The following is a 22,838-nucleotide window of genomic DNA, read 5'->3' as shown; positions in this document are numbered from 1 at the left end:
TAAGAATATACACAGAAAAAAAACTTGTTTTCAGTTCAGATCCTCTTCCTGGAAGTCTCCCAAACATGTGGATCATTTGAAAAATCTAAATGTCCTTAAATGTCTCACATAACTTTGCATGGATCTCCTCCACCTGATGCAGGGGCAGTGACACCAGGGGATCCATTACTGCCTCCCATCAGCCCGTCCAGGCTCAGGCCCTGAAAGGCTCCAAAAAAGGAGTCGTCCTTTGCTGGAGCTGGCCGCCTGGCAGAGTTGGTCTGCTGCAGGAGGAAGAGAAAGATGTAGAGTGTTAAATGTGGTAAATGACAAGACAAAAAAATATCATCAGACTCATCCTTATGTATTTATTTACCCTTGGAAGGCAGTGGTGGCTCCTGAAGTGAGTTTTCCTGACTGTCCTTTCAGCGTTCTTTTTGGCCAGGATGGCTTGTTGACGTTTCCTATGGCAAACAGAGCAGAGCAGCATGAGGCACGGCACGTGGGCAAGAAGCCTATTTATGTATAGAACAGCCTTATCCTCTTTAAGCCAAGTCTGTCTGTCTGGCCAAAAGCATCAGCTGGATAACCAAAACAGCTGAGATGTGCTTACATTGTTAAAAATGTTCATACAAACTAATGATCTCATGTCTAATAGGAAAGGATGAAACAATAGATGATCAAAGCCTAGAATATCAATTTTAGAGCTGATGACATCACATGTTATGATCTCTGTACCTCTCCTTCTTGAGTTCAGCTTGGTACGCTCTGAGCCAGGAGTCTGGGACCTTTTGGCTGCTGCAGGGCAGGCTTCTCCTCCTACTGACGCTCTTTCTGCGGGTGAAACTGCTTCTGCGGACGGACTGGCTAGTCTTGGTCCCTCTTTTGGTTGGAGGGTTTTTCCCTGACACACAGCTGGTGAACTGCTTCAGAGGGGCACCCAGTGACATGAAGGAATCCATTTCCAAAGTTTTGCGTAGATGTTTTGGCAAGTGGTAGTTTCCCAGTTTTATGACAGTGAAGCTATGGTTGCTGAGTCTAGGATAACAGGCTGTGATCTGCAAAGTATAACAATCATAGCAACATTCTTAATATGTAAAAAAATGCAAATGAATCCACAGTTTAAAAAGACACAATAAAGGAACTGACCTGTGAGTGTTATCTCCTGTAGACACAGACAGCTGAAGGTATCATTTGTTAAAGCTGCGCAGGGTAGACTCCAGTCCATGCATTGCTTCAGGTTGTGCACCTCTACAAACCTCTGCTCTGTCACTCTGTCTGCTCTTATGAGGATTTGACTGATGACTTCAAACAGGATTAGCTTAAGACACCAGAGACTTTTATCTGATTAACAGCAGAGGACTTCACAAACAACTCTGCTCAGGTAAACAGCTGCTCGTTGACTGAAATAGTTTGTGGAAATTCACACGCAGCACTTTGTTCATAGACACCTGTGTGACTGTGAACACTAACAGGAAGTCAGACAGATGGTGCGTGGGCAAACCTAGTGTAGAAGGGGTCATTCAGTCATTCATTCATTCATTCATTCATTCAGTGCACTCAAAACCAGGATTAAAAAGAAATTACCCATTAGATGTCAAATTTACAGCAAAGATTCAAGGATTTCTCAGCTGTAAGCACATGTACCTCCTATATGATAAACAATACACTTTGTGTGTCAATCAAGAACAACTGTTCCTAATCTAAGGTGTCCTGCGTAGTTTAGAGGTATGTTGTTGTCCGTGGTTGTCGCTGCTGTATAAATATTAGAGAGTAAGGGAATGACAGGAGTAACAGCCCATTCATGGACAGGCTTGTAGTACAGGAAGAATGGGAACAGGTTAATGGAGCAACAGATGGTGAAGGCTACTTTATGCATGGCTGCAACTGTTCCTGCGGAAAAGGTGACAGCAGAGCTTAGTGTTTTTGGAAGGAAATCAGGTGTCAACCAAAGATGGACGATGAGGCTCCGCCTCCACGCACTGCACCTCAGTGAGGTCAGGATCTTGTTATAGGCACTGCCATTTTGGAAATTTAAGTGTGATTTATATGGACTTTTTTTTTGAAATACTTTAAAAATTGCTTAAGGCTGCTCAGTAAGTAGCACCACACACCAGTGAGTGCACTGCAATGTGGGCGCAACAATGCAATAATGTGCAACAATGACTAGGGAGGAGTTATGATCAAACCACCAACCTTCCGGTTATTAGACCTACCTGCTCTACCACTGAGCCACTGCTGCCCTACTAAAACTTAGGTGTTTAGACAAAACATCGTTATTTATATCGCCTGGCCTGTGTGTAATCACTTCAGTGCTTTGATTTCTCACCTTTTACCCTCAGAGAATGTTAAACATCATAAGTAATTTACATGCACAGGAAATAAGTACAGGAATATAAAAGTAATATAAAAAGTATTCTCTGCATATAATTTAAATTTGGACCCTTGAAAACTGTTTAAATAAAAGGAAGGCTTAAAGAACAGCCTTAACATTAAAATGCAAACCTGACCTGCATGGAGTGAAATAATAGTCCTAGGTTTTTCATCTCAGAAACAATTCAATCAAAACTTATCCAATCGCTGTGATATTTAAAGTCATACCTCTTCCTTTTTCGACCCAAACTGACAGTACAAACACAATAAGCATTTGGCAAGGACTTTAATTCTACACAATAATACATATTTACAGATTGATACGCTTTTTCATACAAAAAACACAGTCATGTACAGGTGGGGGAGGAGGGTGAAGACTTATCGGAACTCATAATAAATACCGCCAACAGGAGCTGTGTGCTTAAACCTCAACGGAGAGACTTCAGGTGTGACCGTGCCAAACATGAAAAGGCAGTTTTTTATGTTTACATGTATGAGAACGATCAGTGACTAATACTCAAACTATGCCACTGAGCAAAACATGAAGTGTCACCCATTCCATCCACAACGCTACATACACACACACACCCACCCGGAAAGCGCTGCATAACAAAAACAAATCTATTTATCAATAAGAAGGGCTACAGAGGCCTGTGTGAGCGGAGTGGCCATCACCTGGAGAGTCTCCAAATAGAGGAATTTTATTTCATAATAAAACAAAAGAAAACAAACCAAAAAGTGCTCACTTAAACTAAAACCTTGAGAAACTTGTCTCTGCTGGAGTTATTTGTCATTTCCATGGAAATATGTTATCAATTAGAATAAATTGATATCAGCATAATAGAATTCCTTGCACGTCTCCATGTTTAAAAGTGTGTGGGCGAGGACTTCCACTGCATATACAGCTCTATCTCCTTTTTACCCTTTCCTTGGGCTTCAGAGAAGACATTTATTTTCCAAAAACTGATTTTTTTTTCTTAGGACTGGCGGTAGTGGTGTGGTTTCCTTATAGTTATTTCACATGCTGCTGTAAATATAAGACGGATGGACGGAAAGGAGGAAGGTGGTTCAGAAGTCAAAAGGAAGACAGGAGCTGCATAGAGGGCTACTTTGGATATCAACATTATTCCTTTTAAGATTACTCGGCCTCTCCGAAAAGCCACATCTGACTCCGGTTCCAGTCTTTTGTGGACTTATTTTGGTCTCCGCTGCAGAAAACATGCCTCTTGTGGCTGCAGAGGTGGACGTCACAGGGTCGAGGTGGAGGAGCAGAACGTTAAGGTGTCCATGCTTTAAAGACATACGACGAAAAAAAAAATCTCTGAAGGCCCAGTTCATTCAACAGTTTAGCTGCTCCTCATAGATTTGTTAGAGGCCTTTGGGTCACCGACTGATGTCTCTGTTGCCCTCCCAGTTCTTGCTACCAGAAGCCTCCCCAATGCCGCTGTTCTCGAAAAATGGATGTTTTAGAGAGTCAGCCAGCACCAACCTCTTGGAGGGCTCGTACTCCAACATGCTTTCAATGAGGTCAAACAGTTGGTGGTGCTCCTCTGCCTCGGACAGAAGATACCGCTGATGGAAGGACAGACAGACAGACAGACAGACAGACAGACAGAGAGGGCAAAGTGAGCAGGAATACTGAGACTGCCTACAAAACAAGGGCACAGTTGTTTTTCTAGCATAATGCGTTTATAGTTTGCCGTCCTTGTAATCATTGCAGTCATTCCTATCCCACTGCCCACCCACGTGTCTTACCCGTAAGGGTTTGCAGTTTTCTCTGACATATTTCCCAGCTGAGGAGCTTTCATCCCAATCCAGGCGGCCACGATAGAAATACTTCTGCTTTCTGAAAATACAAGATGCTCAGAGTGAAAACCGTTTCTGAAAGTCCTTGGTTTCTTTTCTTTTTTTTTTAAACAATTTTATGTACGTTTTATTACCTTGTTTTTCGAATCATCCTAGAGGGCACCGGCCCCAGGATTCTTTCCATCATGGCCAAATGCTCCCTGTTGTCATGAGTCTGAAAGAAAGTCGACCATGGTTCAACAGAATGTTTCTACACCATGTGTAGAGTGTTTCTATACATGTGTTGTGTACAGTGTTGCTGGATACCTGAAATAAAGTGAAACCCAAGTAGTACTCAAACAGGATACAGCCAATACTCCACACGTCACAGGGATGACTCCAGCCTAGTTCTGAGAAAAGAGGCATGTTGTAAATATATAGAATATCGAGTCATGTAAGTGACGAGTAGACTTCATTCTGGTAGAACAGGGCCCCCTTGAGGGATCAGGGTGTAGATGTTGAGCCCTTCTTGTGTCGACTGGTTTGTTCTAGAACACCATTCATCTTCAGTGTGATTTCCCAGCTCTGTATCTTGGTTTTGCCATACACACTGGTCACCCCCTCCACCAGCAGTCATTCTCACCTAGTATGACCTCAGGAGCACGGTAATGTCGCGTGGACACAATGGTGCTGTGGTGCTCATGGTCAAAGGTGGCACTGCCGAAATCCACAACACGTATTGCAGTACTCTTAACTGTCCGCTCCTCTCGTTTCTGAAAGACAGCAACATTTGTAATGAATATTCAGTAGAACTGTTCATCCTTTGATGTATTTGATGTAGGCAGATCTGCTATCAACTGAAGAGCATCTGCTGTAGGTGCATCATATGTGATACTGTTTCCAGGCGGTCTCTTGTCTTTACCTTCTCTACGTTGTAGGACATTGTGAAGTCTGAGTTGACAAAGAGGATGTTCTCAGGCTTCAGGTCGGTGTGCGTCAGCTTATTGTCATGGAGAACTATGGAGAAAAAACATTTGACAGCAAATTAGTGTTGTGTCCAGAGAAAGTACCATATAACTACATCTGCAATTGTAAAAGCAACTCACACTTCACAGCTAGGCAGATTTGGTAGGCCATGTGTCTGACCTGACCGATTGAGTATGGAAGGTAGTTGTTTTCCTTTAGAAAATCAAAGGTGCTCAGGGCAAGAAGCTCAAAAGAGATACACATGTGACCGTGGTAGTCGAACCAGTCAAACATCTGCACACATAGACTGTAAGAAAAAAAAACAGAATATAGAGAGGTGTGACAATGAGGAACAGATCATGTGGGCAAACACAACTTCCCTTACATAACAAAACCAGGTGTCAACCAAGTGTCCTGGTAACTTCCAAAAGCCTCAAGAAGGCAGAGTTTCTGCAAAAGCTACTGGGCATGCAACTGTGAAATATGTGTCTATTAGTTAAAGCTGCAAGGATTATGTGTATAATGTTTACCTCATTGCAGTACCACAGTATTCAATCAGAACTCACAATTTATTATCAGGATCCTTTTCATTGATCTTCTCTAGTACATTGATCTCCAGGCGAGCAGCTTCCTTGTATTTCTCCACATTCTTGATAATTTTCAGGGCAACATGGGCTCCTCCCCTGAAAAACAACAGATAGCATGAAGCTACAGTACAGAGACACAACACTGACACTTAGCCACTGAGTATAACTAATATTATGGCCACATGCTAGAGACTGCCGGCTGTTGTTTTTGCTTTAGCTGACACTCACCTGCGATGGTCAACACACTGCATCACCCTCCCAAAGGTGCCTTCTCCCAAAGTGCTGACAATCTCATCTGCAACACAACACAGAGAGAAAAGGAAGAGAGAGGGAGAGCGGGGGAAGAAAGAACAGCAGCATTAGAAATGTGTTCTTGAGCAAGAATACATTATCCAAAAGTGTAGACAGGCGGAACAGCGCTAGCGCCCATCCCCTTTTTCGAATGGCTGCCTATTCAATGCGGCAGGTTTGAAACACTTTGTAGTCTATAAAAACTGACTGCAGGGCACTATCATACAAAATCAGGGGGCGAACATAAAGCACTCCCTTCCTTTGATGACCAATTTGCAGTCATCGAAAAAGACGGCACATTCTTTCAAGATGTGGCCATCTTTGCCTATACGAATACAGGCGTGATAAAACTGATTGGTACTCCTTTTAAAATTAGTAATTCCCAGAACTAAAAAGTAAATAAAGCGTTTAGGCACGCTGGTTGTTTGAATGAAAATGACTAAATAGGTGATTTGCATGTGAGCGTCCTACTCCAAGAAAACTTTAAACCCACATAATGAAAAAAAAAAAGGTTACGGATTTATAACTGAATTTAAAGATAAAACGCAACAGAAACAAACAGCTGCAAATGAGATTCTATGCTTAGAAACCTGTGAAACACAGAAAATGCTCCACAGCTTAAAGTTCTACAACACAAAGCAGAATGTAGCTAACGTCCCTTTCAAAATCTTCAACATTTTTCTGAAATCCACACTGCTATTTCAGCTACAGCGAAGAGCATTCTAGCAAGGCATCATCAGGCACTCCCATGTCATGTAAATGCTCTATGTTTTAATACTCATATGGAGAAGGGTTACGATAGAGTAGTGGCAGTGAGTACATCTCTCTTGTAGGACGTCCCCACTCCGACAGATCAGGTGCCCTTCCTCGTCGTCCCTCACACTCAGTGCCCGCGTCCGGCTGTCGCTCCGCTGTTTTCACACCCAAACCGCCATCAGCAGGTAACAACACGACCGTAGGGGGGCAGGGAGGGGTTCAGGGGCAGCCGCAGCCATGGCGTCAGGCGGCACAGGTGGATGAGGAGGGAGGAGGAGGGTGGTGTTGGCAGTAGTTGATGGTAGTTGTGGTTGTTGGTGGGTTTCGTGGTCATGGGACGATTCACGCATGACACCAAGTGAAGGAAATATATAACGATAGGGATATAGTGCAAGGGAACAAGTCAAAGATTACATGTTGTCCTCTTCTCCTCTCCCCCCTCTACCTTTAAACCACAGCTGCTTACAAACAAGGAAGCAACTGGCATATCCATTCATCATCGCAAAAGCCATTTAAGACAATAATGTAACTATAGTTCAAAACTTTTTAGGCTGACTTTTCAAATTAAATGTAACGGAAGATAAAAAAGACTGGACCTTATGCATTCAAGCAGACAACATTTAAAAAATAACCCCAAACATTTATGCTACAAATTCACCCCCATTGCTCCCCTACATGTATACTACTTTAATCCAATATCTCACAAATAAATATCTCTAAATTTTGTATCATGTTTGGGAGAACATTTTCACTTTTTTTAAATCCATCTGCACTAAAAAAAATTTAAAAAAAAATCACTATTCTATCACTATTCACATTTCTGGCTTTTTCCCAATACAACTGAAAAAAACTAAAATTTATTTATAAAAGGTAGAACTGCAGACACAGAACTAAGTGTGTAAGTAGGCTTTCATGGGGAATCGTTAGGAAAGCCGTGGTGGGTGTGCAAGTGAAGAAGAGCAAGAATTAGTGGTTGATCATGGTAAACTAGCAGAAAGTGTCTGCATAAAAATGAAAATGCTCTGCCAAAAAAGAAACGCCAATTAAAAACAAACAAAAAAATCATCATAAAACCCCTCTGACAGAACAAAAACAAATCATAAAGATTGTACTACTTACCAAGTCCAAGGGCTGTAAATAGCAAATGGTTAGGATAGATAGAGATAGAAAGAGCTCAGTGAAAGAAACAGGGAGGTGGAGAGAGAGAGGGTAAAAGTTAAAACACAATCTCAGGTCTAACTGTACTCACCGAGGAGGATGGGCTATAGGACCTGGTTCTACGCCGCCTTCGTTTGTGCTTACGCCTGCTGCCTTTCCGCCGATATGACTCATCCCGCTCGCGCTCCCTCTCACGGCCGCGCCGGTAGTCGTACATGTTCGGGGAGAAGTCACGTGGATAGTAACCGTCAGCTGCTCCATGCGGCTCCCTGTCTCTCTCGCGGTCATGATCCCGGCTCTGATCCAAGCGCCTGTATCCCTCGCAGTATCTTCGGTCGAATGGTCGGTGTTCTGTTGAACGATTGTCATAGCTCCGGCTGAATGAGAGGGAAAATGTGTTAAAACCTGAAGACTGGTAACCTCCCAGATCTAAAATAAACTCGGTCATACAAGCTATCTTTACAAAAAAGCAAAACACTAACTTTACACACAGACATACCTTCTTGAACGTGCATAACTTGCTTCATGTCTGTGTCCCCGTCCCCTCCTGTCTCTGTCTCTCTCTCTGTCACTACTGGAGGAGTACGTCGGTGATCTTCTGTGTCGATGTCGTCTTCCCCTGTCTCTGTGGCGGTCTTGGTAGCTGCTTCGACTGTCTCGATCCGAAGACGTATATCGTCTGGTGTGAGGCATCTGATGGATTGTTAGAGGAACAAATAAGATCATTACTCATTGCGCTTTAGAAAATACGTGACTGTGGATGAATGTCCTTTACAGTTAATTAAAAGCCCATTGAACAACTGCATTTAAAGTAGGAAAAGCCATTTTTACAGTTACCACATTATCTTTCTTGCCCAGTTTTCACACAAGTGGGACAGCTGCTCACTGTCAGAGTTAAGGTGATTTATGGGACTCAGTAAGAGAGCCAGTTGTAGGGGTCAAACTGAACAGAGCTGTTACACATTTGGCTCTGAGCTGATAATAAATTTCACTATAGACATGTCATGAGATTTCTACAACAAGTAAATCCTATAATGAATATCTTAGTGACAGACTTATATATTATGCAGAAGGACAAAACGAGATTCTATGTTTAGAAACGTGAATTCAGTTGAACAGACAAACATTCTAACTTAAAGGGAGATCAGGATAAAGCATGCAGCCTACAAATACATTCATAAGCTGCAGCTAGAAAAACTGCTACTAGAGAAGGCCTGCAAAAGTGAACCTAAGGTCCGAATAGGAGTGTATTTATAACCCTGTTGCATTATCCTATTACACTATGAATCCCAAACATAAATATAGACGTGCATTAAGTAATTATAAGCCACTGGCATGGTAGTAAAGAGTAATAACAACGTCACCTCATTTCAGTAACTAGATTCATAACTTAACAGCACTGCAGGTTTAAAACAATAATATGATCTACTCGTTACACATCGCCAATGTTTTTCCTTACGTGCTAGATGTTACAACACACGCAACGTTAGCGAAATCATAGCTTATTTTGTTAAGTACCAGCATGTACAACCTTTCAACTAACAACAAATATATAGCTTCAAGCTCGATTAGCGACATACTTGCAGCTAGCATCCCCTGTTAGCAACTAGCGAATGTAAATAATTCGACCGCCATCTTAGCTTAGCTAGCTAAATGTATCAACTATACGGCTACTATGCTAACGGTCTTGCTAACTGCACGATCGCACTACAGCTTATCTAACAGGATGAAAAATAAACTCCTTACCGTTTTAGCAGCGAGCCCTGTACGTTTATCCCACAAAAAATCCGTGGTGGCGTTCCAGTTTTTTCCTTTTACCTTAATGCTAGCTCGACGTTTGAAGCTCTGTTGCTATCGCGCAGCCAGCTTTTTTTTCTCCCCGTCTATCCAGTACAGCTAGTGCTAGTTCAGACTAGTGCTGGTTGTAACCCCTCCCTACACAAGCAGATACTAGTTAGTTGTCATTGTTTAAGCAGCAACAGTTATAAATGCGAAACGGACCTATCTACATGTCACAATAACGTCACAATAATAGAGATATTTATTTTTCAATAATCTGACTGATGTCATGATTTACTATATATGCAAACATTATGTGGTTTAAATCTCACGTTTGTCATTTTATGTTATTCCTTGGTTGTTTATAGCGATTGCAGATTTTATTACATGTTTCATACAAGCTGCTTTAATGACCACATGAACAAAGGAAGAAATAAGCCACAATAAAAAACAATTTTTCAACTTTATTCAAGAATATAACCATTTAACAGACAAATACATGTTTATGTCATTATAAAAATGTGTTTTTATAAAACCCAGAGAACCAGACCATGAAGCTAACCACACCAACCCATGCCAGCAGCAACACCAGGCTTTAGAGTACAGTTGAAAAGGCACGTCCACTGCCAGCAGCTATAAATGCTTCCAGCGTGTTAAATCCAGCAGGCTGCTTTTAGGCATCTGTGAGGTATCAGTTCGAACACTGTACCGTATGCAGTTCCCTCATCACCTTGTATCCCAAAGTACGCAGAAAGACACAAAGAAAAAGGCAGATTTTTTTTTCTTCCAGCTTAATTAAATTTACCATCGACAGTTTTCATCTTCCTCCTCTCCTGTTCTTCCCTTTTCTGCAGCAGTTCCTTTCTTATTTTAATCATGTGCTCCAAGCGCCAGGACCCTCGGTAGAGCACCTCCTCGTGTTTGTCGCTCTAAACATCACAACACACAAACCGTCACACAAAGCCGCACATCCTGAACAAATACATCAAGACAAAAAGAAACGGAGGATCTAGTGCCAAGGCGTTACTGACCTGAAAAACAACACGTATCAAGCTGCAGTCCACCTCCAGCACCTCACACTTCTGCTGCTTTCCATTGTATAATACATTAACGCACTGCTCAACTTTGTACAGGGTCTGGGGCGGGTAAGGCCAGACTTCCAAGTACTCGGCCATGAACTGCTTCTGACTTTTAACTGGAATATCGTCCAATGGGTTCGCCACTGTCACAGAAAAAAAAGAAGTACTGTCAGTGAGAAAAGTAGATGACACACGTATACAAATGGGGAGGTCTAATTTCATTTCGGGAATTATTAGGAAAAAAAATTATGGTCATTTTAGAGCTGTACCCACACAAACTGGACATCATAAATCTCCTTAAACAGGTGGACCCACGTCTGAAATAAAAACTTACATGGTTGGCACACTTGGTGAAAAAATGGCAATCCAACATAGATTGGTATTTCATTGTCACACATAACCAGGAACCTGCAGAACGAAAAGAAAACACATTTTTATTCAACTGCCACACACATGTCTCGTGGGCATAATTTATCATTATTAATGCATTATGAGAAAAGCACACAGACCTCATGCGGTTCTTCCTGCTGGGTATCTCTGCCAGGATTCCAGGTGTGAAGTGGGCGTGGTCAGGATGGAGCTTGACCACCACACGCGCACCTACAAACAGCATACTTGCCTTTGGCAGGCGCTGAAAGGCAATATGGTGACTGGACACCAGGCTCTTCCCCTTTATCTCAAAACAGACCTTGTATTTGACCCTACCATCTTCTGCAAAGAGAGAAAACAACATACTGAAGGCAAGGCTCTGTTTGCAAATTATCATGGTGAACATCTGTCTGAGGGGCTTCACATATTCTGCACAGCAAATACAACAAGTCTGGCTGTTTTAAAACTTACCTTTTGTTATTTTTTCTAAAACCGTCCCTTCTTGCCAGATCATGGCTTTGCGTCTGGCTATGACCTTCATGTCCACAGTGATCTCTTCTTGTGGCACCACAGGTGTTTCCCTAGCAGAGGACTGAGGTGCTTTACATTCTCCTGTCTGTCCTGTTCCATAGGTGAAATGAAAACAGAATGTTCAGGTCAATAAAAACAAATCTTTCTATCCCAGTGCTGTGGGTTTTGCTGGCAGCCATTACCTGTAGGGCCTGCAGGCTGTGTGGATGTTTTCATGGCTGTGCCTGTGTTAGCGTCGGCATCAGGATTTCTATTTGCTGTTGATGTCGATGTAGTGGCTGTGTTTGTCGATGTCTTCGGACCCGCTTTCGCTCTGACAGACTTTGGGGTGAGTTCATTCCTGTAATCTTTTTTCCTCCTCTTGTTTGGTCCTGGTTTAGAGTTCGTTTCAAAATCAACCGAATCGCCTGTCCCATCTTCAGGCTCCCACTGCATGTCAGAATCGGAATCACCAAGGAGTTTGTCATCACTGCTGTGACACAGAGTCTTGGCACGGATCTGAGATGGAGAGAGTCTTCTTAAGACCACCACAAGTTCTTTCTTTACAGTTTTTTTCAGAGTGCCTTGCTCTGGGATCTTCTTTTTATCAACTTTTGGGTTTGGTAGCAAAGGACTATTAGAAGCTGAAGGGCTGTGAGTCTCAGACTCATTTGGGCATAGTGGTGTACACCCTAAAGAGGAAGACAGTATAGGTTACAGTGGTGCTTGTACTAATACAACTCATTTGTAAACTAGAGTCGGTATCTTACCTGGACTTGTGGCTTTTTCACCATCATCAGAATCTGTGTCTTTGTATTCCCATCCCAGCAAAGCGTACTGCTTTTTCACAATATCCTCACATGCAGCCACAGACCTTTATATATCAATAAGAAACAGAGCATGGATGCAGCAAGGATTAAATGTGAATGTTTGTTTTTAATGATGGTAGAGAGGGGTTACTCACTCGGATAGCTTAAGGATCCTGCCAGACAACTTCTCCCTCTTGCCAAGCAGTGACTGGAGCACCTTACATTTCTGTAGGAGATCTGGGGAGATCACCCTCTTCCCTGCTACCTGTTCTCTAATCCACCTCTGGAGCTCCTCTTTGGTCATCTCCATCTCATCCCCCTCCATAATCTCTGCAACACACAATCACCTGTTTACTAAAACACTTATTTCACACATAATCTCATTATAAGACCATTGTTTCAAACATTAGATTAAATAAATAAACAACTATATTCACATCTAAATCTGAAATGCGCCTGTGTACTTTTCAGGCTAGACAACCCTCCACAATAAAAATCCTGATTTTATTTACCAATATGTTTTCTAATGTTGTTAAATAACAAGTTGAATTCACCCCTCTATACTGAAACAATGCATAAATGTTGCTCAGCATTAACTCTGTTAGCCTAAAGCTTCCTTCTGCCTCAGCTTTTTACCTTTATCATATAAAATGTGTGACATCACAACACAGGAAGCAGATACTGTGTAGTAAAAAGCTCTTAAGTGTTTACCTGTCGACATGAAACATCTGCTTTGTTCTATCATTTTATTATTTTGGCTTTAAATAATGCATCTGACTTAAAAGTAGAAGTGTGTAAACTTAGACGGGTGCTTGAATCCATCAAATTCAAAATCCTAGCCCGTGTTCTATCGTCTGCGACACCAACGCTACGACTTTAGCTCAGGTTAGCTTTAGTTAGCCCCATTTTATTGATAAATGTGCAGAAAAAAATGACACTTTTTAGACTACGTGAAACAGCCATAATGACGAAAGACACAACAAACTGAATGTATGTAAACATATCAAACTATACAGTGATAACGTAGTTCGTCAGAGTTTTACATTCCCACCTGAGCTTCTTGAGACAGCCATTATTGTGTTGCTATTTATCCATCTTCCGGTGTGTCAGCGTAATTCAGACGTCTTCACGTTTGGTCTGCGCCGGCGTGTTTGTATGGTGCGTGTAAGGGCGAGGGTGCAGTTGCACATCTCCTTCGTTCGTGAAAATCTTTGTAGTGTTTGTGGTTTGACAGCTTCCGAAGGACCCCTGTTGGCACATGCGCACACGTTTCCTCCTCGAATGACAACTGCAGCAGAGCAATAACGGACAAACATTCGGCGAGAGCTAGGTTGCGTAGGGAAGTATTAATTCTTTGACTGAGGAGCTTATCTATCCCGAATAAAGTAATGAGGTAGGATAGTCAAGATACTTATCTGACCCAGCGTTGTATGGAACAGACCGCCACTGCCACAGTGGAAATGGACCAGGAGTTTGAAGACATAGATTCAGAGGGCCGGTGGCAAAAACTGTACTCGGTAAGTCAGTTAGCATATCTAGCATAAAGCTAACAGCAGCTCCTAAGCGCGCATTTAAGTTAGCAAGCTAACAGTTTGGTTAGCTCAAAGTTATAACGTTACGACGATACTGTTTGCCATTTTCTTTTTGTGTGTAGTTACATTTCTATTTGTTTGTCCTAACACAGTCTGCTATTCTTATAAATCATAACGTAAATTTTTACTGCAGTCTTGCGCTAAGCCATAAGCTTGTAGGGCTATGTGATTAACTGCATCAAATAGCAATTGCTAAAACGTAGCATTATGATCTCATTGTGGTACCATGTGAAATGTCATGTGGACTGTTTACTCTTATTGGACTGCTTTCTTCTCTCTTCAGTGCACACATAGTAGTGGAACTTAACTCCTCCTGAGCTTGACTCAAATGTGACATCATTGTTTTGGATTGGGTGATTTTGTTTAAACACCTTTCTGTTGTGTACAGGAAATCAGGAATCAGTCCCACGAGTGCTCCTACAAAGTGGCAAAGTATCCAGAGAATCGTAATCGAAACAGATACAGAGATGTCAGTCCATGTGGGTAAACATGTGCACAAAGTCTAAACTGTTTACACAGTGGTGTTTCTCTAAAACCTCTTCACTATTCATCTGTCAATTAACAACCCTTCCTCAAATATTGCCCTGTGGTGTTGCTTGCAGTTGATCACAGTCGAGTGAAGCTGGAGAACACAGAGAATGATTACATCAATGCAAGTCTGGTAGTGATGGAGGAAGCCCAAAGAAGTTACATTCTGACTCAGGCAAGTCAGAGATTTTTATTCTAGTGGTAATGGTTATACATGTAGGTACAGTGTTAAGCTTAAGCTTTATATACCTTTGAAGTGAAACCCAAACTTAAAAGCTTTGAAATTATTTAAGTTGAAAGACAACACAGTCTGTTCTAGTTCTCTATTTATGAGCTTAAATCAATGTTGTAGTATAGAAATAAGCTTTAACTTAGTGGAAAACAACCCTTATTAAAATGTCTCAGAGGTCATGAAACTATCCTCTAACAGGCAGGATTTCCTCTCAGAACGACCTTGTTTGGACATGTTTTCATTCAGCTTATGATGCAGACAGAGAAATCAGGTCTTAGGTCTTCTTAGGTCGTCTTTTAAATAATGTTGGTTTGCATGATTTTTACAATATTGAAGATAAATTGAAACGACAGTGCCTTGAGTCACAGGATGCAGCTGTGTTGAAAACAACTCTCTCTTATGTATATTTAAAGACATTCATCCTGTTATTAAGATGAGGGAATTTAAGTCACAAATGTCATGGTGATAGGGTATCGGTGGTTTGCGGAGGTGTTGTGAAGTTTTTCATTCTCCAACAGAAGCCCTTCATAGTAGCGTCTTCACCCTTGTTTTCGGGAAAATGAAAGATTTGTGTAGTAAACTGGGCCAATAACTTCCAAATGATGTGACTCATTATGAAGCGACTTCTGTTTAGACTTAGATGTCAATTTTTGTACAGCGAATATTGAGACGGCAAGATTAGTTTTTTTTAATCTAGCAAAAATGTTGGCCTGTTGTGAAATGTTGCTCCGTGCTGAGTAGCATGTACTGGATTTGTATTAGAGCAAGTTTGATCGTTTTTTCAGTGTTTGTGTTACAATACTTTTGAGATGAGTCACAGCTCGAATGTTTTCATCTGCGGTTTGCTATAATGTCATATGATCAGAGGCTGCCTAAAATTAACACATTTATTTTATTGTCAGATTTTCCTTGATTTACTCCACCTTACTTTGTATTATATTAGTGCATGTTTTTGACAGTACCTCTGTCCCACGCAGGATTTTACAGATCTGACTGTGCCATACAATTTAAGACATTTGAAGAATCAGCTTTGTGAGAGTGCAATAATCTCAACCACATTATAACCTTTAGCACTGACCTTTAAACCAAACACTTATCCTGCTGCATGTGTATCACAATGATAAACACACTTACTGACACTGTTTCACAGCAGAAGGATCACACAGTGTTTGTGTGTTTTTTTTCACAGGGCCCTCTCAGAAACACCTGTGGCCACTTCTGGCTCATGATCTGGGAGCAGAAGACCAAAGCAGTCATCATGCTCAACAGGGTTATAGAGAAAGGCTCGGTAAGCATACAGTAACACAGACAGTATATTGTCTGTTTTTTCTTTGTCTGGTGCATACACACCCACACAGAAATATGCATAAATACCAAATAGATCACAGTAAGATTAGTCATACACGGACCACTTTATCCACCGCTACACACACACTTTGTTGTCTGCAGTCTGCTGATATAAAATAATATCCAAACTTTTAGCTGAATATCTGCACACTTTAAAATAGTTCTTCAAAGTCTGTGTGTGGTGAAGAGTGGAGCAGACAGGAGCTGACCATGTCATTAGTTTACAGTCTGCATGGACAAAATCAGCCTACTACAGACCGCGTGTTGAGCTTGCAATGCAGTGATTAACTCCTCGTTTATAACCACTGCATTTTTTGAGGAAATCCATAGTTGGAAGCAATTGAAGGATGTTGTTGTAACTTTATTGGTTGACACCTAATCCTCCCTGGGCTGGCTTTAATTTGTCTTTTTAGAAGCTACATACCAAAACAGCATTCTTAGATTTACACTGCTGAACCATTGAATGATGGCTGGACTTTAGGGAGAAAAAGACATGTTTACAAATTTGATTATCTTCATATGCAGGCACTCTCACTCCGCTGTCAGCAGGGTCGCTGGAATTCAGTGTTTTGACAGTGTGCTCGCAGATGTAAGAGAGGAGCTGGGTTCTAGCCCAATCTTCCAGCCCTTTTGAATTCCAGAGATTCGCATGTGCAGAATAAACACACCCCTCTCTTCACACAGAATCAGTGTTTCATAATAACCTTGTCCTGGCAGTTCATGTATCATCAGTTTACCAAGAAAACATGGTCTGTTGGTTGTAGACATATCTAATTTGAAACAATATTTGGCCGCAGTGCAAACAATACTTGTTATCCTCAGGAGGTTGTTGTCAGAATGATTGCACCTTTAGCACACTCCTTGTGCATAACAGGTTTTCTATTGAGCAGGACTTTTGATATTATAGAATTAATAACAACTGCAGTAGTTGTTACGTTACTATAGTATATTTCATTTTCTGATTATTCATTTCTTGGGAGTAACCTTCCCTTTTTTCTCCTTTTGACTTTACCTCTGACAGGAGAAGTGTGCCCAGTACTGGCCCACAGCCGAGGATAGGGAGATGGCCTTCAGAGACACACGTTTCTTGGTCACGTTGTTGTCAGAAGACGCTAAATCTTACTACACCACCAGAGTGCTGGAGCTGCAGAATATTCAAGTAAGCCACATTATTACTTAGCGCATGGGGAATTCCCAGTAAAAGGTGGTAAAGCAAAGTAATTAGGTGTTGCACTGAGAGCATGAGGACAAATGTTCTCCAGAGTTATGTAGATCTGTAAATAATTGTGTTCATTTATGGGTTTGTGTTTTGGATGGATTTACAGACAGTTGATTTAACAGGCCAACTCAACTATTTAAAATAAACAGTATACTCCTAATATTTTAACACAAAAAACAAGAATGAAAAACAAGTTTGTACATGCCTCCATTTTCTGATTTTTCAGATGTTTCCAGAAGCTGGATTATTGAATGAAACAAAAATGAAACTGTCTTTGCTGTCATGTTTGCTGAAGACAAAAATAGACTGTTCCAAATCTGACAGTTGCCCTGCAAGTAAACACGTTTTTACAACTGCTAATGAGGTGTGGGTGTGTCCTCTTCCACAGACAGGGGAGAAGAGAGACATCTACCATTTTCATTACACCACATGGCCTGACTTCGGTGTGCCAGACTCTCCTGCATCCTTCCTGAACTTCCTCTTCAAGGTGCGGGAATCGGGAGCTTTGGGGGTGGATCAGGGACCGGCTGTGGTGCACTGCAGCGCTGGAATTGGACGCTCAGGGACGTTTTCATTAGTTGACACCTGTCTGGTTCTGGTAAGTCCTGCCTCTTTTTTTTTTTCTCTATGGACTCAGATTGAATGATTTTCATCTATGATACTAAATGAGGTAAAACCCCATCATACTCAAACTCATACAACTCTACTGCATCTTGTTGTTATTTACATTTATTGTAGCAGATACAGGTTCCTGTGAGGGACGTTTTTTTGTTGTAAAAAGTATGTCAGTGGAGTTTTTACATTTTCAAAAGAGGAAAATACATGAGAGATAAAACATCTTTGGGGAAAATGTCAAAAAGCTCATTTTTCCTGTCGGCCTACTGTCTGGCCTTGAATAACAGCAGATGGCTGGCTGCCACAGTCTCGGTGTTGCACAACAGGGTACCATACACTGATGTTATTGTTATATGAAAGGTTTTATTGGTTGTACAGAAACGACCATCTATGTTGAAATAAGAACTAAGGGCTACCATCATGGATCTAAAACCTACATTTCTCATCATAATTTAAAAGTATCAGTAGATACAAAGAGATAAGGGAATTCCTCCTGGTTGATGACTTAAGTTATATAACTATGTTTTCTAGATGGACAAAAGGAAAGACCCGACATCAGTGGACATCAAAAGCATTTTGTTGAACATGAGAAAGTACCGCATGGGTCTAATCCAGACTCCTGACCAGCTGCGCTTCTCCTACTTGGCTGTCCTAGAAGGAGCCAAGTTCATCATGGGAGATTTGTCTGTGCAGGTGAGAGCGCTAGACTCTGTTTCCATTGTGATTGCATGTCTCTTTGCCTACATGCAAAACTTGCTTTTACAGTTGAAGTTGTTACTGAAAAAGAGTATTGTCACTAAACTACAACTACTCTCGTCCTGTTCACTGCTCATATAGAACCGATGGCGAGAATTATCTAAGGAAGACCAGGAGCCGTCATTGGAGTCCCCCCCTTCGAATCAGCCTCAGGCCAGGTGTCCGACAGAGCGATACAACGGCTGCCAGCGTGGAGGTCAGCTGGAGGAGGGAAGAGACTACAGGCAGGACGGCAAATCACCCACACAGTCTCCCTGCAAAGAACAGGAGCAGGATGGCAGCACAACACAGTCTGTACAGTGAGTCTAATGAACACAACATGCACATTGATCACAATCTGTTGAGGAATGATTTGTATTACCCCAATATGTAAAAAAAAAACAGCATGTGTCACAGAAAAGTATCAGTCTATGATATAAAATCTTAACTTGCTTAGTGATGGTATTTACTAATTTTCTTAATTTTTACACAGTAAGCGACGCAGAGAAGACAGCATCTCCAAATCAGGCACACCCAAGACACCCCAAAGCAAGTCCAGGACTAACGACTCGGAGAAGAAGCGAAAAAGGTGATTGTATCTTATGGTCAAAACCACTCCTTTACGTTTTACGCACAAATTATTGAGGATATCTGTTTTACTACAGTCAGACGGCACAATTTTTGCTCTACATCTCCTTTAAAGAAGTAAAAGTCTGAGTCACTTTTAATTCTGACATGCTTTTCTAGCATATGACTCAAGCCTCTGATAGCAGAAGTTAAATTAAGCCAGTGTTTGGCTTCACTTTCTTGCCATTTCATTATTTTTTCTGTCTATTCATCCTGTGGCATTCACCAACCTAGCTTGCTGACACTTGCCTCATGTTCTAGTAAAGGCAAACAGACCTGATGAAGCACTTATTTGTGATGACAGTGCACTTCCAAAAGCGGCTCAATGAGACGTTTCTGAGAAGCTTCCCTTTGTGTTGTGTGACATGTCAGTGTTGTTCCAGTAAGGCGGCCATTTCTTCTGACAAGCTCTTACTCTGCTGTTCTTCTGGACAGTTTGGGCTGCATTTGCTGCACATGACAGGAGCGGGCCTGTCCGGTGGGGGGCACTGTATCTTTACCCCCCTCCGAGACGGCGACGTCAACCCCGAAGAGCACATTTAGAGGAGGAATCTTACCCACAGCTTTTAAAAAACGCCCACTCATGTACACGGAGGTGTGAGTGTGTGTGTATGTGTATGTGTGGATTTTGTTTCTGTTGTCTCTTCTTTTTGTGATTTGCTTGGCTCCTGTGGTTTGGAGTTGCGTTTGTTTAGGCTGCTCTTTGGCATGTTGTGTGTTTGGTGTGTGTGTGTGTACTGGTAGTTTTTTAATTTCAGGTCTATGGAGTAAAGCACTGTGCTTATTTGTACTGTGCATTAAATATTTAAGTTTAGTGGCAGTAGTAGGAGTTTCTATTTTAAATGCAAGGTTCATAAAGAAAGTGAAAGTGAAGTGAATTACATGTTGTCCTTTTGTTAGAGGATTACTTCAGTATTTCACCTGCGAGTTTAAGTGGTGGTTGGCACTGTGGCACCAAGTGATTGTTGCATGTTGTTGTGTTTTTTTTTTTTTTTGTTTTATTGGTGCTCCTAACTTGCAGAGTGGTCAGTTTAAGCATGTGTTCCTCAGTGCTTTGTGGGTTTTAATCTGCATCCGTTTTATTCCGGCCTTTTCTTCAGGAGGTTTTTATTGGCACATATGAAAGGGATTTTGCAGATTAAATTGTGGACCACATCTTTAAGCTGCCTTTTGTTGTGACTGATAGCACTCGATATTTTATTTAGGGTGGCTGCCAACAATCATGTCCACGTGACAGATTATTCTGTCACTTAACAGTTTTGGTCTGTGGGAAAGGGAAGTCCTGTCCCTCCCAGTTGACCTTACTTTAGGAAAAAAAAATATGCACAATGGTAGCTTCCTGAACATCATTGCAATTTGCTGTAAAACTGTCATGTCTGTGAATATACATCATTAGAAAGACAACAAATATTGTGTGCCATCATCATCCCAAAAGCATTTATGCCACCAATCAACTCTTACTATAAAGAGACATTTTGTTTTCACCTGTTGCGTTTTCTGTCATTCTACAATCTGTGCGGAGATGACGGCCATGTTGGTGTTGGTATGTTGTGACAAGAGATGTAGTTCAAGAAGCTATTTCACACACAACTTTATTATCTTTACCACAATCTGTGGTAAAGACTTCTGTAATGTATGTATAATGTATTGAATAGTGATTTCAGCAATCGGACATTTTATTATGTCTTAAATGGTTCCAAAATATTTACTTTACTATCATATAAAAAACAATATGGAGTTTGATAATGTATGTAGTGTAGTGCTCATAGAGGATGAGGCTAGTTTAGTTTTTGCAGAGATCATCTAAAGCTTTCTACGTCATTATATTTTCATCAGATGTCAACTAATCTAATGTTGTGCTCTCATGCTTTGCAATAACTAAGTAACTTCACAGCTAACATCATCCGAACAGTGTGAAATGTTGCATTTTAAACATGATGGCTGCTTCTGCTGCATTGACACTACAGCAATACGATCAAACTGAGTCCACAGCTTCTGCTAGCTAAAACACAACTATGTTTTTTACTTTTTTTCCAATTATGTCTTGTAACAGGGCGAAAACCAGTGACTGCTAACAACCTCCACCTGCGACCACACAACTACAGCTCTGGCAGCAGAGCCAACATCGGCAGGGAACTTCAGCTCTCTCCCCAAACTCCATCTGCGTCTTTCTTCCTCAACTCCAAACTATGCTTCCTCACCTCCACCTCAAGAGTCAGCTCTCCTCTCCTCTTCTTCTTTTTTGATTTTTGGTCCTGACCAAGCAGCATTATTCAGTTGCTTCCCTATTCTTCCTCCCATTGACTAGGCACCACCTCCGACTCTCCACCTCCATCTCACAGCTTTCTCGTTTCTACTCTCTGAACCGTTTACAGCAGACACTTTCACATTCTTTGAAGATGAACACACCAGCGCTTTAAGCCCCCCTCCGACCCACCCAGGCCACACCTTACACAATGTCACATCAGTGCTGCTACCCAAATCAGAGCATTTCTTTTTGTTTCATTGCAGTCATGACATTAAGACTCAGAATTGGGGCTATGCATTGCCAATTTGTATTGCTGTTCATATGTGTATTTTTGGAAAACATTTTTTTTTTTTCAAAGATGAAAAAAAATCTATTTTTATAAGCGATTACTTGAAGTATTTCAGGTGACGTGAGGTTGGCTAAATGATAAGCACTGCCTCCTCACATGTGAGAAATTCAGTGGCATGTAATATTTCCATGATGTACATAGTGTTCTTTAAAAAAAAAGTGTAAACAAAGACATATTTTTGCTTGTTAAAAAAGATGAAAGCATATGTTACAGATCTGAACACAGTGAAAAACTGATTTTATGACTTGTTCTCCATTTTTGGAAATGAATTTGTCTTAAGTTTCTTTTCCTTAGAGTGTAATCTACAAATAAAACTGGTATTATCTAGTTTACATACAATCCCATCTGTGCTCTTCTCTGCTTACTAGAGCACAAACTTGCTTTATCAGCTTCTCCATTACAAACAAAGAATAGTGCAGGTGGGTAGATTTTGTTTGCTTTGCTAGTTAAGTCTTGTTGTTTGGTGCGGCCAGTGATGAACTTGTTAATAGCCTAGCAACACAATCGCTGGGAGTTCAAACAATTAGCTGTTGCTAACACAGACTAACTTGTTTTTTCTCTTTTCTCTGCCGTAGACATTTTTCCCAAATTTAAATTCATGTTTAAATTAATTTAATATCAAAGTCGGTAGTCTCCTTTAAATTTTTTCCCTTAAAATGCAGGGCAGGACATTCCTTTCCCACAATCGGTGTGTACACAGAAACCACCCAGACAGAATGAAAAAACCACACACTTGGCCAAACAGCTCTGTAACTGAATAAGATCGGTGTCCCGTCGTTACCGCTGTGTGTGTGGACATTGTAGAGAGGAATCAAGTTACAGAGAGGTGGGACTGCCAGGAACAAAAGATGGCACCTGGCCAAACACTTTCTGTTACATGGGCGGAGGAGGAGGCAGTTACATCC

The 22,838-nt window shown here is 41.3% G+C and overlaps 3 protein-coding genes across 5 annotated transcripts; 1 reads left to right on the top strand and 2 right to left on the bottom strand.

Moving 5' to 3' along the window:
- Positions 1 to 2,621: 2,621 nt before the first annotated feature.
- On the bottom strand, positions 2,622 to 9,821 carry clk2a (CDC-like kinase 2a). 2 transcript variants are annotated; one of them, XM_028433465.1, is made up of 13 exons: positions 9,642 to 9,821; positions 8,395 to 8,588; positions 7,987 to 8,272; positions 6,802 to 6,892; positions 5,919 to 5,985; positions 5,670 to 5,786; positions 5,244 to 5,410; positions 5,060 to 5,154; positions 4,781 to 4,910; positions 4,465 to 4,547; positions 4,293 to 4,372; positions 4,108 to 4,198; positions 2,622 to 3,924 (listed from the first exon to the last, which is right to left on the bottom strand). In XM_028433465.1, exons 2-13 carry the CDS (start codon positions 8,586 to 8,588, stop codon positions 3,736 to 3,738), a joined length of 1,590 nt encoding a protein of 529 aa, XP_028289266.1. In that variant the 5' UTR covers positions 9,642 to 9,821; the 3' UTR covers positions 2,622 to 3,735. The 2 variants fall into 2 exon arrangements, with proteins under 2 accessions (XP_028289266.1, XP_028289276.1); XM_028433475.1 differs by lacking the exons at positions 6,802 to 6,892; positions 8,395 to 8,588; positions 9,642 to 9,821 and having other exon boundaries at positions 7,987 to 8,114.
- Positions 9,822 to 10,189: 368 nt separating this feature from the next.
- Positions 10,190 to 13,647, bottom strand: LOC114453532 (histone-lysine N-methyltransferase SETDB1-B-like). Its single transcript, XM_028433487.1, has 9 exons — positions 13,493 to 13,647; positions 12,597 to 12,771; positions 12,403 to 12,506; positions 11,836 to 12,324; positions 11,594 to 11,743; positions 11,263 to 11,464; positions 11,088 to 11,161; positions 10,706 to 10,896; positions 10,190 to 10,603 (listed from the first exon to the last, which is right to left on the bottom strand). The coding sequence occupies exons 1-9, from the start codon at positions 13,512 to 13,514 to the stop codon at positions 10,466 to 10,468; spliced, it is 1,545 nt and encodes a 514-aa protein (XP_028289288.1). The 5' UTR covers positions 13,515 to 13,647; the 3' UTR covers positions 10,190 to 10,465.
- Positions 13,648 to 13,715: 68 nt separating this feature from the next.
- On the top strand, positions 13,716 to 22,265 carry ptpn2b (protein tyrosine phosphatase non-receptor type 2b). Of its 2 annotated transcripts, XR_003672454.1 has the most exons (11): positions 13,716 to 13,958; positions 14,422 to 14,512; positions 14,636 to 14,736; positions 15,983 to 16,081; positions 17,162 to 17,299; positions 17,748 to 17,957; positions 18,506 to 18,667; positions 18,812 to 19,029; positions 19,203 to 19,298; positions 19,772 to 19,931; positions 21,390 to 22,265. XR_003672454.1 is itself a non-coding variant. In XM_028433501.1 (10 exons), exons 1-10 carry the CDS (start codon positions 13,872 to 13,874, stop codon positions 21,409 to 21,411), a joined length of 1,224 nt encoding a protein of 407 aa, XP_028289302.1. In that variant the 5' UTR covers positions 13,716 to 13,871; the 3' UTR covers positions 21,412 to 22,265. The 2 variants fall into 2 exon arrangements, 1 of the variants encoding a protein (XP_028289302.1); XM_028433501.1 differs by lacking the exon at positions 19,772 to 19,931.
- The last annotated feature ends 573 nt before the right edge of the window (positions 22,266 to 22,838 follow it).

Source organism: Parambassis ranga, chromosome 2, assembly GCF_900634625.1.
Source record: "Parambassis ranga chromosome 2, fParRan2.1, whole genome shotgun sequence".
Lineage (NCBI taxonomy): Eukaryota > Metazoa > Chordata > Actinopteri > Ambassidae > Parambassis > Parambassis ranga.
This window is presented reverse-complemented; position numbering and strand designations above follow the sequence as displayed.

Excerpts from the sequence above, each read along its gene's own strand:
- clk2a (XM_028433465.1), bottom strand. The coding sequence starts at position 8,588 with ATGCCTCACACCAGACGATATACGTCTTCGGATCGAGACAGTCGAAGC. Across the intron at positions 5,986-6,801 it reads GGACGTCCTACAAGAGAGAT|ATGAGATTGTCAGCACTTTG; the intron begins GTACTCACTGCC and ends GTTGTGTTGCAG. Across the intron at positions 3,925-4,107 it reads AAAACTGCAAACCCTTACGG|CGGTATCTTCTGTCCGAGGC; the intron begins GTAAGACACGTG and ends TCCTTCCATCAG.
- ptpn2b (XM_028433501.1), top strand. The coding sequence starts at position 13,872 with ATGGAACAGACCGCCACTGCCACAGTGGAAATGGACCAGGAGTTTGAA. Across the intron at positions 14,513-14,635 it reads ATACAGAGATGTCAGTCCAT|TTGATCACAGTCGAGTGAAG; the intron begins GTGGGTAAACAT and ends TGTTGCTTGCAG. Across the intron at positions 14,737-15,982 it reads GAAGTTACATTCTGACTCAG|GGCCCTCTCAGAAACACCTG; the intron begins GCAAGTCAGAGA and ends TTTTTTTCACAG.
- LOC114453532 (XM_028433487.1), bottom strand. The coding sequence starts at position 13,514 with ATGGCTGTCTCAAGAAGCTCAG. Across the intron at positions 12,507-12,596 it reads AGGATCCTTAAGCTATCCGA|GTCTGTGGCTGCATGTGAGG; the intron begins GTGAGTAACCCC and ends TGATATATAAAG. Across the intron at positions 12,325-12,402 it reads TGAAAAAGCCACAAGTCCAG|GGTGTACACCACTATGCCCA; the intron begins GTAAGATACCGA and ends CTTCCTCTTTAG.